This window comes from Ictidomys tridecemlineatus, chromosome 1, assembly GCF_052094955.1.
Source record: "Ictidomys tridecemlineatus isolate mIctTri1 chromosome 1, mIctTri1.hap1, whole genome shotgun sequence".
Lineage (NCBI taxonomy): Eukaryota > Metazoa > Chordata > Mammalia > Rodentia > Sciuridae > Ictidomys > Ictidomys tridecemlineatus.
This window is the reverse complement of record NC_135477.1, coordinates 7,837,927-7,851,960: the sequence shown is the minus strand read 5'-3', so window position 1 is coordinate 7,851,960 and position 14,034 is coordinate 7,837,927. Positions and strand designations below refer to the sequence as shown.

The following is a 14,034-nucleotide window of genomic DNA, read 5'->3' as shown; positions in this document are numbered from 1 at the left end:
ACTTCTTGAAAGAGAAGAAATAGAGAAATAAGAACTAGGCCTGGTAAGGAAGAAGGGCAAGAATCTTTTAGCAGTAATATCAATGTAATAAGTAGAAGGGTTGTCATTGTACATGTTTATTGTCAGAAATCTTAAGAAGTGCATTCATTCAGAGTGTGAACGCATAAAGATCAACAGCTCTCTCTTATTAATTTACCTTAAAAGTTAAACATTTTAACCCCAACAATTGACTCCTGCTTCATACAAAATTATATAATGAAACTTTTTTTCTTAAAAAGGTAGTGAAAAAGAGATCATAGAATATAGATTAAATTGAAAAATTGAGGCTCAAGAGTAACTCAGTTACTGAATTCTATTGATTAGGCATTAATTTTCTTTAGTTGAGATGAAATAATTTCTCATTACTGAAAAGCTTCTTGGTGCTCTGTATTTCTGGAGGACTCCAGAAAAAAATGTGAGCAAACAGCCTGAAACCTTGTGGAGTAGCAGGGTATGGTGGAAGGGAAGAGGCTTGTCATTGCCCTTTGAAGATTCCATGACAAACCTATCTCTAGAAGCTGTAACACATTGCAGAGTATTTGTTTACTAGTCTGTCCATCCTTCTGGATACTGGGAGTTCCTTCAGGACAAAGACTAGTCTGATTAAATACATGTTCCCAGAGCCTTTCACCAGGGCTGGCATGCAGTGGATGCTCAATAAGTTCATAACGATGGGGTGAAGAGGTAAAACAATAAGGACGATATTCTATGGGGTGGGCAGAATTTTAAGACAATGGGAAACCTGAGAGCTGGTTGATAGTACAAACGCCAGGAAAATGAGAAAGAATCAAGGCAAAATAGGGCAGTTGATCAGAGCAAGTATTTCCTCTCTATTTCAATTTCTGGTTCATTTTACAGACGTATACACGCCAAGAAGAGAATGATTTAGCTCTATAGGAGTATTGACCAGAAAGGGATTCTTAAGTCTGAGTGATTACGGGGGAGGAGGGCGCCACTGGCGGACCTTAAGACCTACTTTCCCGCCTACTGTTCAGAGCACAAACAGGGCATCCGCCCCGTGGAAACTACACCACCCAGGATGACACGCACAGGCGTGGGCGCATAAGAGCGCGTCCTTGGCGCGATGCTACTTGGGAGTTGTAGTTTCTGCTCCTACGGCACGAGTTCTGGGGTCTCAGTGTGCCGGTAAAATGAGACCACGTGATCGGAAAAACCGCGGTTTCCCTTTGAGCCGGAACTGGAAGACTGCTTTGACCGTCACCGAGCAGCCGAACGGGCCAATAGGCTGCTTAGAGCGAGCCGTTGGCCTTTTAAAGCAGCCAATGGCAGAGCTATGCTGGGGCTTCCTCTCCGCCTCCTACGCCCGGCCGGAGAGTGCTCCGAGGGAAGCTGCGAGGCGGCGGCAAGCCGTTGAGACGCTCCTTCAGAGGCAAGCTCAAGGTAGCGGGACGAGGCGGTGGGGCGCAGGAGCATGCTCTCCGCGGACCTGTCTGCCGGGCACCTCGTTTCGCGTTCTTCGCTTTTAAGACCGTCTGGGGCCCTGGGGGAGGGGAGGCGGCAGGGCGGGTGTGGGCGCCCGCGGTGTGCGGCCCTGGGCTGGGGTGGGGGTGCGGCGGCGGCCCGTCGGTCCTGAGGCGAGGCCGTGCGTGGCGGACCCGGACTCCACGCAGGCGCAGACGCCGCCGCCGTCGGGCCCTCGGGCGGCCCGCGGGCGGCCCGCGGGCTCCGCCCTCCCACCCGGGACCCTGGGGGACTCAGACTGCGCGTCTGTTCCGCAGATGACCGGTTCTAACGAGTTCAAGCTGAACCAGCCGCCCGAGGACGGCATCTCCTCGGTGAAGTTCAGCCCCAACACCTCCCAGTTCCTGCTGGTCTCGTCCTGGGACACGTCCGTGCGCCTCTACGATGTGCCGGCCAACTCGATGCGGCTCAAGTACCAGCACACCGGCGCCGTCCTCGACTGCGCCTTCTACGTAGGTGGCCGTCCCCTCCCCCTGCCCTCTGCCGCGCCGGGAAGTGCCCGGGCAGCCGCGCCCCTTTTCCGGTGTCGGGGAGATCTCTGTGGGAGTTCTTTGGACCGCTCCTTGGTGTCGGGCAACATCTGCTCTTGCCGGACACTCTGTTTCTTGTTGGGAACGTGCAGATGTCCTAAACCCTGTGAACTTCGTGGACTTAACGATGATTCGTGTTTGAATTTTGCAGCTGGACCGATGTGGCTGCCCCATTAAAAGGGACATGTAGAAGGAATGCCTTTTTACCCTCAGCCACTGGGATGAACTGAGCCTTCCCTCAGTTTGTTGTTGGCGGTGGTTTTGGTGACCACTTCCGCCCTTTTTGTTTACAGTGAATAGTTGTGCTCAGTGTGTGCGGTTCCCAGCATGACCTGAACAGTTGGCCATAGAGGTAGGCATGCTGAAATGCTTTTTAAAAGCTCTGTAAGTTTTAAGTGCCTTGAAACTTTATTTTGTAGGATCCAACGCATGCCTGGAGTGGGGGATTAGATCATCAGTTGAAAATGCATGATTTGAACACTGATCAAGGTAATGTAACCACATTTTTAACCATTTTTCTTCACTAGTTATTAGAGTGTAGAAGTTTAGGAAGAATGGTTGCTGAGTTGCTTAGTTATGGAGATAGAGGTAAAAGTGGTATGCATTTAGACATTTTTGTCTGAATAACCATTAAGTTACTGGCCACAAAACATTATGCATATATTTTTGCACTTTGATCTCCATCCTAAGGGTTTACATGAATTGATACTTATTTGACTTTTACCTCATCCTTAGAAGTGAATTAGAACATATAGTGGTCCATGTTTTAATAGAATGTTCCAGGATAATGCTGTGTTTTAGGGTTCTTCTTTCAGAAGGTAATTAAAACTGAAGGAAGGTATTTTCATAAAAACAAAACATTGTAGAAAAGCCAATAATGTTTATTAATTCTGCTTATTTACTTAGTAGAATATGTTTCTGTTGCATTTGTTAAGAAAATAATTTCTTAGAGACCCAGATATGAAATGACCAAATTTTTATGATCATACTAAGGCAGAGCACACACTGGAGTAGAACCCAAACATCAGAGCTCTCTAGCTGAGCATTTGTCCTTACTTTAGACAGATAAATTTGAAGGAGATGGCAGGGATCCTAGAGGCTGAGTTGATCAACAGGATGATGGATGGAGGACAGGCACATTTTGTCAAAAAAAAAAAAAGTTAAAGAGACTTGCAGAAGAGTCACATTGTTAAGGAACTTAAAATTAATGTTATTGGTTTTGTTTGTCTGTAGCTTGCCCTGTGTAGTAAATTACCCTTTAGGTTAATTTACAAACTTGGGAAAAACAAACTTGATTTTCAGTGTTTAGGGTGTAACTTAAAGAGAATTAGTTGTTTATTCTGACCATCATTGCCAGGTTTCATGAGATTCTTGCAGCTTGTTTTAATATGCTTTTAGAAAGGTAACATTCCTGTTTAAGAGTCAAGACCATGTGCTATTCTTGTATGCCTAGGTTGCATGGATTTGGGCTCATATCTAAATGGAAGTTGAATGAAGAAATGAGATATTGTGAAGGTTGAAATTGAGAAAAGAAATTATGTGTTGGAAATTTGACCTACCATGAAAACCAAGTGGAATAAATTATAAGACTTCATCTCCAGCTCTCATAATCCCATAACCACATGAATAACTTTCTTAAAAGTATTGGCTTAATGTGTAAGATAAACATAATTGAGTTCCAGAACCTAGGGTTCTTCACCCATTTGTTCATTCAACAGGTATTTCTTGAACACCCAATGTGCACTAGACCTTTTATTAGATACAGAGTTTAAAAACAAGCTTCCTGAAAGTAGTAAACATGCCACCTGTTTAAATGTAATCTGAAACTCAAGGAAGCCTTTGATATGCAATATGATAGTGGTTCAAACTGTGTACCATAAGATGACCAGAGATGAATGGATAACTTTGTAGTAATGAAGATATTTTTGTGTATGCAGACATTTCCATGGATATTGAATGAGGCAGATTCATTCCATTTGTTCATTTGAGTACTCTTGTAGTTAAGGTAGTAAAGCTAGTTGTTGGGTTTTTCTTCTAGAAAATCTTGTTGGAACCCATGATGCCCCTATCAGATGTGTTGAATACTGTCCAGAAGTGAATGTGATGGTTACTGGAAGTTGGGATCAAACAGTTAAATTGTGGGATCCCAGAACTCCTTGCAATGCTGGGACCTTCTCTCAGCCTGAAAAGGTAGGATTTTTGTATTTATCAGGAATTATAGTTCTTGGGGTGACTATGCTGTTGAATTTAATGATTAATATGCTATTGAATTTAATGGTTAAGAATTGTGACAGAGTCTCTTTTTATAAATACAACAACATAGAAATGCTTTAGTGCAAAGGAAATTAACTTTGGGATGAATTTTAGTCTCTTTTTTTCTGTCAGTTATTAACACTTGTACTGGCGAGTGAGAGCTTAAATGAACCTGCTTCATGTATTAATACTTTAAATCTCAGGACTAAGAAGCAACTCATGGTCTTTGTAAAGAGGTCATTTAGCAAAAAAACTGTTGATTGTCTTAAATTGGATTTGACATGCCCAAAACAGAAAATGGGATGGAGCATCACTCATTTTCAGTTGTGACCTGAGGATTCATTTGAGTTAACTATTATAAGGGTGAAATGGGTTGTCATTTCAAGTTTAGCAAGAAAGATATCCTACTTCTTGACTTTTTATATATACACATTTTTTTTTTAATGCTGATGTAGTTTGAAGGTTCTTTTTGAATGGAGCTTTTAAAAACTGAACCTTTGTTATTCTAACCTTTTGATCTGCATGATAAAATAGTGCATTCTTGCTGTATCCTCATCAGACTTTATCAGGGGTAGTTAATTTTAAAGATTGATTGTTTTAGCAGTTTAAAGGTATCCTTCACTTGAGTCTATTTCCTCAGTGTAAATATGCTATTCAGCTGCTGTTAGCTGTCATTACATATAGTGGTGCATCCAAAAAGCCATTATTTTTGTCACATCACATTCGAATCTACTCTTGGCAAGACCTTTGTTCAGAATAAAATAATTGCATTGTTTCTAGTTTTGATTTATGGTTGTATGTAACATGTTAAGGACTGTGATAAATTGCTGACAGAATATCATATAATGGACAGCCATACTGAATCAAGCTGCTTATTGGTTCAGCAAGGTTCATTATGTCACTTTTTTTTTAATACTTTCTTTGATAAATGTATATACCTAGTCAGTAGCATGACAGTGGTTTCACTTGATTTATGATCAGTGAGGATAGAAAGAACCCTTAGAAGCTTGTGTGTCACCTGTTCAGTAAAGATTTAAGGTAAAGTTCCTGATATGATTGTACCATTACAAATTGATCTCTCTGCATTTGGTATTTTCTGCAAATATTTTGTTTGTGAATAAGCTATGGTGAATCTTAGGGTATTATTCTTCATATTTAAGTCTCCTAGAATTACATCTGTTAATTTCATTCTTTTCAGTTCTTATTTTTCCCTTGGTCATATTAGTTATTGAAAAAAATTTTAAATATTCATTTTAGTTGTTGATAGACCTTTATTTAGTTAATTTGTTTATATGTGGTGCTGAGAACCAAACATAGTACCTCACACAGACTAGGCAAGCGCTCTACCACTGAGCCACAATCCCAGCCCCTAGTTGTTGAATTTTAAGTCCAGATTTTAGAAACTGCCATGGGGGCATTGGGTTGTAACCTAACTTGGTTGTTTGTTGTGGACTGTAGTTAACACACTAGAGATTAAAAACTGTATGGTTCAATTACTGAGCATTAAAGAGATGTTTTACCGTCTTATGGGGCCTCTCTGCTTTTTTACTTTGTTTAGGTGCTAGGGATTTAACAGCCCAGGCCCCTGGGCATGCTAGGTGATCACACACTCAGCACCAAGCTATATTTCCTGCCCTCTATTTTTTATAGCAATTCTTCAGGGTGAAAAATATTAGGTCAGGTTAGAGTTGCATATTAATTGAAAATTATAACCTCAATTTTGGATATCTAGTCTAGATTTGAAAATAGTGACTTAACATGACCAGGAAATATGTTTTTTGTCTCCTTTTTCATGAATTTAATGCCTCTGTCTCTGAGAAACATGTTTGTAAATGAACCACTAAATATTTTGCTTGCAGGAAATTTGGTGACTTATAAAGAAGTTTTTGTGGCTATTTTGGTTTTGAAGATTAAGCATTAGGGTAAAAAACTAGACACTTAAAAGGGCATGAAATAGTTTTAAAAATCTTTCCTTAATATAAACTTCTGCCTCGAATGTTATTGAAGATGTTAGCCATAAGAATTAGCTTTGACACATGCAGATTACTGTCCTTGTCATCTTTTTTTTTTAAATCTGGGGACTGAACCCAAGGTCTTGTATATGGTAGGCAAGGTACCACTGAGCTACAACCCTCCCTCCACTCACCCTTTTTTTTTTTTTTTAATTTTGAGGCAAGATCTTGTTGCCTAGGCTAGCCTTGAAACTTGTGATCCTTCTGCTTCAGAGTCCTGAGTAGCTGGGATTATAAGTTTGTGCCACCACTCCCAGCAACTTGCCTGTAAGTTTTGAGTTTGTGTGTCACCAAAAGCAACCAAAGTTAATAATGACTCCCTCACTCTACTTGGAAAGGCCTATTTTTTCGTTATAATAGTTGGGAAAAATCAAGATTTTGAGTCACCAAATGAGATCAAAAGGTGGTTGTGGAAAAGTAACTTGGCAAATGTTTTATGAAAGGTTAGAAGCTCATTGAAAGGTATCTTGAATTATTTTGTGTTTTATTGTCTCATTTTGAGTGCTTTTTTTTTTTTTGCATTTTTGTCTAAATGAAGGTTGGGAAAAATTGTTTTGATAATGAGTTTCTCTACAGGATTAGAATGTACCTTATATGATACTGATGAAGAATTAATATCCAGGATTTGCTATTTTGTGTGCATTATTTGACTTGAATAACTGTAGCATCTAAAATTGTTGCTTGTGTTTGAAATTTAATGGATTAATTTTTTTAATACTTAGATGGATTTCATTTGGAGATAAAATGCCATTTTCAAGATGTAGATGAATTTTAGCAATTTCTCATCTCTCTTAAAAGGTGTATACCCTCTCAGTGTCTGGAGACCGGCTGATTGTAGGTACAGCTGGCCGCAGAGTGTTGGTGTGGGATTTACGGAACATGGGCTATGTGCAGCAGCGCAGGGAGTCTAGCCTGAAATACCAGACTCGCTGCATAAGAGCATTTCCTAACAAGCAGGTACTGATCTACTCTTTCTCCAGTTCTGGTATTTGAGAATAATATCTTATATGATGATAATTTGGCTAATACTTTCAAGGTGTTTTTCTTTTTTGAGTAGTGACTTAGAATTTGCTGTTAGGAAAAAAAATTGCTGTTAGGTATATTATTACTTAACACTTTAAACAATCTCATGTTAAAAGGTAATTTGTTAATAACATGCATTTTAGAGAAGACCTTAATGTTCAGAGAGGTTAAATAATCTAAATGGGATCACTCAATAGTTAGAATAGAAGTCTTTGGATTTTTCTGTTGATTCTGATCATTCATGTAAAATAATTTAAGAGTTTTGCAGATATTTCAGTTTACAGACCAGTGAATTAAAACAAATCTGAAAATCTGTTTATAGGATTATTTTCTTTTTGCCTTTTTTTAATTGAAATAATAATTGTTCTTTCTTCCATCTGACAGTAGAATTTTGATTTTCTGAACTCCACTGAGGTTAGAGAGGTAGTGTCCCTTACGTAAAGACTAATTCTATTTTGTATGTGTACGCGTGTGCATGTTGTTCTGGGATTGGAATCTAGGGCCTCATGTATGCTAGGCAAACACTATCACTGCATTATATTCCCAGCCCTACAGACTAACTTTTGATATATAGGGTGAATTGCTTTCCATCTTCATTAAGAAGACTAGCTTGTTTATTAGTGAGCTCTTTCCTACCCCCAATTCATAAAGTTATAAGGGGAGCTGGTAATGCTGTAAGTTACAATAGGAATTTTGCAGGAGAAAAAGTCATTAGAAATCAGCAGGTATGTTTGAAATCATGGCGGCTGTCATTTAGTGTTGTGGAATTTGAAGCAGTTGTTAAGTCAGTTATTCTCTTGGTTTTTTATCTCAAAAGGCCAGTATCTTATATGGTCATCACAGTTCTTTTCCAGGAAAGTATAAATTTTTCATCCCTGACAAGGAATTGCAGTTAGGTGAAACTTTGGGATTTTAAGTATGTGATTAAAGGATTATTGTATTATAGAAATTATTTTTATTTCTTCCCTTTTTTCTTTAAAGTCAATTTATTTATATACTTTTCTTGTGCTGGGGATTGAACTCGGCCTTGTACATGCGAGGCAAGCACTGGAACAGCTGAACTATATCCCAGCCCCTGTTTTTATTTATTTATATTTAAAATTTTCTGTCAGACTGTCTCTACTTCATAATGGAAATTTAACATAGATTTTTACTGATTTTTTTTCTCATAAGCAGTTTTTAGGAATAACTCTTTTCTGTCTCGAAAGGATTGAAAAAAATGAAGATTGAAAACAGATTTTATATTCAGCATATTAAGTTTTATAGCATGTTGTCATATCATGGAAAGGTGAGAAAAGGTTTGAAATTGTAAACCATTTTTGACCATTCCTGAAGTGTCTGCTGTGTGTAAACCTGACTAGCCGTGGTAAATTCAAGAGGTGGAACAACTGAAATGCAGGACTGGTATTTCAGTCTATTTGGGTTATTGATGCTCCCAGTGACAGAAACACAGTTCTTAACAGTTGTTAGAGATGAAAAGGCATAGAACAATAAAATAATATATTTAACTAAGGGAACAAATTTGAGTACCTTCTGGACAGGAAACATAAATGGTACTAAAAGACTTTAAAAATTCTTGTTTAGGTTTGATAAAATAGTTGGATCTTTCTGATTATCATGTGCAAAACACAGTGAAGAAAGCAAGTGATGACAGCCTTTTTTTTTTTTTGTTTTAAGATAAAACAAATGAATGTTTTAGCTTTTTAGAGTTGTCATAATTGTCAGTATAGCTTAAACATTTTGTTAAAACCTGGCCGTACTTTTTTCATTTCTGAAAGAGTCATCTTTCTTTGGGATGGATTGAATTTGGGAACTAGTGCCTTGTTTATGGAAGCTGGTTTACCATTTTTGTCCTCTGGTTTGCTCTTGACAGGGCTATGTATTAAGCTCTATTGAAGGCCGGGTGGCAGTTGAGTACTTGGACCCAAGCCCTGAGGTACAGAAGAAGAAGTATGCTTTCAAATGTCACAGACTAAAAGAAAATAATATTGAGCAGATTTACCCAGTCAATGCCATTTCATTTCACAATATCCACAATACATTTGCCACAGGTAAAGTATGGCAAGCTAACTTATATTTAATTATTATGATTATATGGTTTTTAAAATTGAACATTATTTGGGCTTAGAGTTATTTTTAAAATTTGGGCTTTTTTTTTTTTTAACTATTTAAGGAAAAATATCTGCAGCACTTCTTGGGGGAAATGTAACTTAAATGATCTTAAAAATTAGATGTTTAAGATAATGGTGTTAACCAATTTAACTATTTTGAAATTACTTGCAGGTGGTTCTGATGGATTTGTAAATATTTGGGATCCATTTAATAAAAAACGACTGTGCCAGTTCCATCGGTACCCTACCAGCATCGCATCACTTGCCTTCAGCAATGATGGGACTACACTTGCAATAGCATCATCATATATGTATGAAATGGATGACACGGAACATCCTGAAGATGGTATCTTCATTCGCCAAGTGACAGATGCAGAAACAAAACCCAAGTGAGTATGCTTCACCTGTATTTGAGCCTTTTCTTGCATTCAACCCAGGATTTATTAATTTTTCTAAATTCATGAATAGCATTGTTGATGCCTGCTCGATATTACAGCTGACTGTAGGGTTGGAGTTGATTTTATCTTGTTCTCCCAAGCTTTCAATATCCGTAGGTTGATAGACGTCTGATGGATAAAATTGTGCCTAGTTGTTTTGTAGAGAAGAATGTCAAACTCTCATTCTTCTTGAATAGACTCTATTATTTGAATCTCTGCAGTTATTACTAGCTCATTGCTTCAAAATTAAGTTGAGGAATTCAAGAATAATTTATTTTAGTAAATTCTATTTAAGATATTTAAGAATTTGAACTGCCAAAAACTTCCCTCTCCACAGAGGTCATTTCTATAATATTTACACAAAGCAAATGACCTTCAGGTCTTATTAAAAACCCAGAATAAGATGCCCTTGCCTAGAATAGCAAATTTTCTTAGTTTTGAAATTTTCATAGATGTCTTTGGCTCTTGGTTGTAATTGTTGACTGAGAGGAATCATTTGCATTTTTCCATATCAATAAGGCAAAGCTTTTTACTTTAGTAGCCTCTACCATGCTTATGGAAAAACTGATACTTAGGCCTGTGTTACTATAAAATGCCCATAGTGTCTTTGTACGATTTTGTGTCCCTGTGTCCAGGCCCTTGAAGGAAGTCCTCAGTAAATATATGTGGAATAACTGAATGTTTTCAGGATTCTTATGCTTTTCTCAATTAACATGGGTATGGTACCCTTGCTAAATCAGTTGAGCCCCTGAGAGGGGACAGAATGTTGAATATTCAATATTAGAATATTTGACTGTAGAAAAGTCTTAGTATGTGAAGCCTGTTGGATAAAGGGCTGTGTTTACATTTGATCTGTCACTTTTGTATCTCTTGTCCTGGCCGGCCATTTTGATCTCATGCTCTTCTTTTTTTCTTTTGAACTTGTAGGTCACCATGTACTTGACAAGATTTCATTTACTTAAGTGCCATGTTGATGATAATAAAACAATTCCTACTCCCCAATGGTGGATTTATTACTATTAACAAAGAAACCAGGGAAAATATTAATTTTAATATTATAAGAACCTGAAAATAATGGAAAAGAGGTTTTCTTTTTTTCTTTTTCTTTTTTTTTTAAATGAATAATTTCCTAAATGCATGAGATGGTTTGATGGTTTGCTGCATTAAAGGTATTTGGGCAAACGAAATTGGAGGGCAGTGACTGCACTTTTAAGAATTAGTTTTGACCTTGATGATTTTTGTTTCCGCTGTGGAAATAAATGTTTGTAAATAAATAGAGTTAATAAAAATCCCTTTGCATTCTTTCTGGACCTTAAATGGTAGGGGAAAATGCTCTTGAGCTATTTCTTTTTCTGGTTGTAGCTGCTAATTCTAAAGCTGCTTCAGACTGCCTCACGAGGAGGTTAATCTACAATTAAACAATATTTCCTCTTGGCTGTCCATTATTTTCTGAAGCAGATGGTTCATCATTTCCTGGGCTGTTAAACAAAGCGAGGTTAAGGTTAGACTCTTGGGAATCAGCTAGTTTTCAATCTTATTAGGGTGCAGAAGGAAAACTAATAAGAAAACCTCCTAACATCATTTTGTGACTGTAAACAATTATTTATTAGCAAACAATTGATCCCAGAAGGGCAAATTGTTTGAGTCAGTAATGAGCTGAGAAAAGACAGAGCATATCTGTGTATTTGGAAAAATAATTGTAACGTAATTGCAGTACATTTAGACAGGCATCTATTTGGACCTGTTTCTATCTCTAAATGAATTTTTGGAAACATTAATGAGGTTTACATATTTCTCTGACATTTATATAGTTCTTATGTCCATTTTAGTTGTCCAGCCACTGGTGATTAAGGTTAAAATGAAAAAAATTATAGTGCGAATGAGACTCATTTCAAAGTAATTCCTTAAATCAGAACACGAACTCAGCTTGGCCTATTCTGAGTAGTTCCAAATAGTATTATACAGTCACGCTTTTTATTTTTAATTTATATTATTTGCAAATGTATATCTTTGATTAGGATTTAGACTGTTACTAAAATTTTATTTTATCCATGATGTATTTTTTTTAATTCTTTGATATAGAGAAGGGTCTTATTTTTTAAGTATTTCAGTGAAAAATGAGTTCATTGTGAACGCATCTTTTGAAATGTATTTTCTTCATTGCAGGTCCACCTAATCATCTCGTGAAAATGGTTTCTCTATGGAAAGCTTTGTTTGCTTCCTACAAATACATGCTTATCCCCTAAGGGATGTGTTATAGTCATTGTGGACATGTTATTTAGTATGTGGATTTGTTTTTTGTTTTACAAGAAATTTGCCTGTTTATTTTTTAATAGATTGTTTAGAATGAGGAGTCTGTGTCCTTAAGCAGTAGTGTGAAGAATTCCTCCCATCATCCCCCAAGTAAGCCCAGTTGCTGTTTATGAGCAGTTCCAGTTTTTTTGTAGTATAATCTAAACCTGTTATTTCCCTGCTGTATAATAAATCAGATTCGGAACACTTAAATGTTGGATGTTTTTAAATATTGGTAATGAATGTAATTTACTACATAAAAAGGCTTCTGTAAAGCAAAACTCTTCATCAAGGGCATGTTGAGGATGACATTTTACCTTTAAGTCCACTCTGCTTCATTTAATTATGTCTATTCTGATGTATATTGGGGCTTCAGTCCTGGATAAAGTGATGTGTTGGAGTTCAGCCATTTTCCTGGTGCCCTTTTGGAGGCTCCGCAGGGCCCTGAGCCATTCCCTGGCCTCCCTCAGGATGGGCCCTCACTGCGGCAGCCTCTGGTCTCCTCCTGGCATGGTGTTTTCTTAGTGGTGCCAGTGCTGTGGAGCTCATGCAGCTCATACATCCCTGTGCTGATGAAATCATCGTCCACATGCAGAGAGCCAAATGACAGGCCCTTCTGGACTTATCCATCAAATGCTAAATCAAAGTGAAGCCCTTGGGATGGTAAATAATGTAATAGCCAGAGACTAACTGATGGTATTGGTTCTTTAGTGTGATTATGTGCTTTTAAAAGTCATAACCACTTGGTTGAGGACAGAGCATAAATTTAAAACATTGTATAACTGAAAGAGAATTAATACAGTGTTGTTAAAGGTGACCAAATTAAAGCCATGTGTGGACCGGTTTCTGAAGTTGTGTAGGAGAGTTTTTTTTTTTGGTGGTTCCATCTGAGTGTCCTCTTATCTCTTAAAATCCAATATGCCTCCCTGTTTCCCCTGCATACCACTTAACCAGCTCCTTTTCATAATTGCCTGTTCATGATTATAGCCACCTTCCCCCCCAATTACCCAGTTGTGGTTAACTTGGCTTTTTAATATCAGTTTCTTATATATATGTTAAGTATCTCAGGTTTATCCTTCTTCCTACTGCTTCTGTTATGTGTCCTTCTTGTTGAATGCTGAAGTCCTTAGTCTCTGCCCCAAGTCCTGTCTTCAGGAACAAATATTTAGCTGTGATCCAAGTGAGAAAGAAATTTTGAACTACAGTCTGGAACATATGTGAAGACAAGGTTCATAAACGTTACTTGCCCTTCCTTCATGTGATGTACCTGGTGTATGTTTATTTTTTTTCTCTTTCATTTAAATGCTGGTTATGGTGCTCTGAACTGATTTTTATAACAGAACACATTGCCACCTGTAATTTGCAGAAATTGCTCAGTACCTTCCAAGATTTTAAAAAACTTTTACATCATGCCATACTTGGAATCCTCTAGTGCTTCTTATTTTCATTGTGGCTCTTCAGTATCTACATAAGAAGGCTAGCTCCTTCCAAAACCTTTGTTGAGTATTCTCAGAAAGTTGGGAGACTAAACTTTATTGGGAATTCTAGGTAGAAGAAATGGTTCTGAGTCCACAGTGTACAGATTTAAAGATGTATTAGCTAGTGATTCTTTGTTCTATGGGAAACCCAGGCTTTTTTGTAAGAACTGAGGTCACATTGTCCCGTTTTAGCTTTGGCATTCAAGCTCCTCAGTATTGTACCTTTGTAATCTGTTTAATTCTAATGTTTCCTAAGGCTTTTTTTGTTTGTTTTTCTCCATTCTTTTGGTACCAGAGATTGAACCCAGGGACACTTAACCACTGAGCTATCCCAGTACTCCTTATTTTTATTTTGAGCTAGGGTCTTGCTAAGTTGC

At 37.7% G+C, this 14,034-nt stretch overlaps 1 protein-coding gene across 3 annotated transcripts; it reads left to right on the top strand.

The window, feature by feature from the left end:
- Positions 1-1,268: 1,268 nt before the first annotated feature.
- On the top strand, positions 1,269-13,030 carry Bub3 (BUB3 mitotic checkpoint protein). 3 transcript variants are annotated; one of them, XM_078037706.1, is made up of 8 exons: positions 1,269-1,429; positions 1,779-1,973; positions 2,471-2,540; positions 4,090-4,241; positions 7,115-7,273; positions 9,213-9,390; positions 9,623-9,839; positions 10,815-13,030. In XM_078037706.1, the coding sequence occupies exons 2-8, from the start codon at positions 1,779-1,781 to the stop codon at positions 10,828-10,830; spliced, it is 987 nt and encodes a 328-aa protein (XP_077893832.1). In that variant the 5' UTR covers positions 1,269-1,429; the 3' UTR covers positions 10,831-13,030. The 3 variants fall into 3 exon arrangements, with proteins under 3 accessions (XP_077893832.1, XP_013212040.2, XP_005320805.1); XM_013356586.4 differs by having other exon boundaries at positions 1,291-1,440; positions 12,054-13,030; XM_005320748.4 differs by having other exon boundaries at positions 1,291-1,440.
- The last annotated feature ends 1,004 nt before the right edge of the window (positions 13,031-14,034 follow it).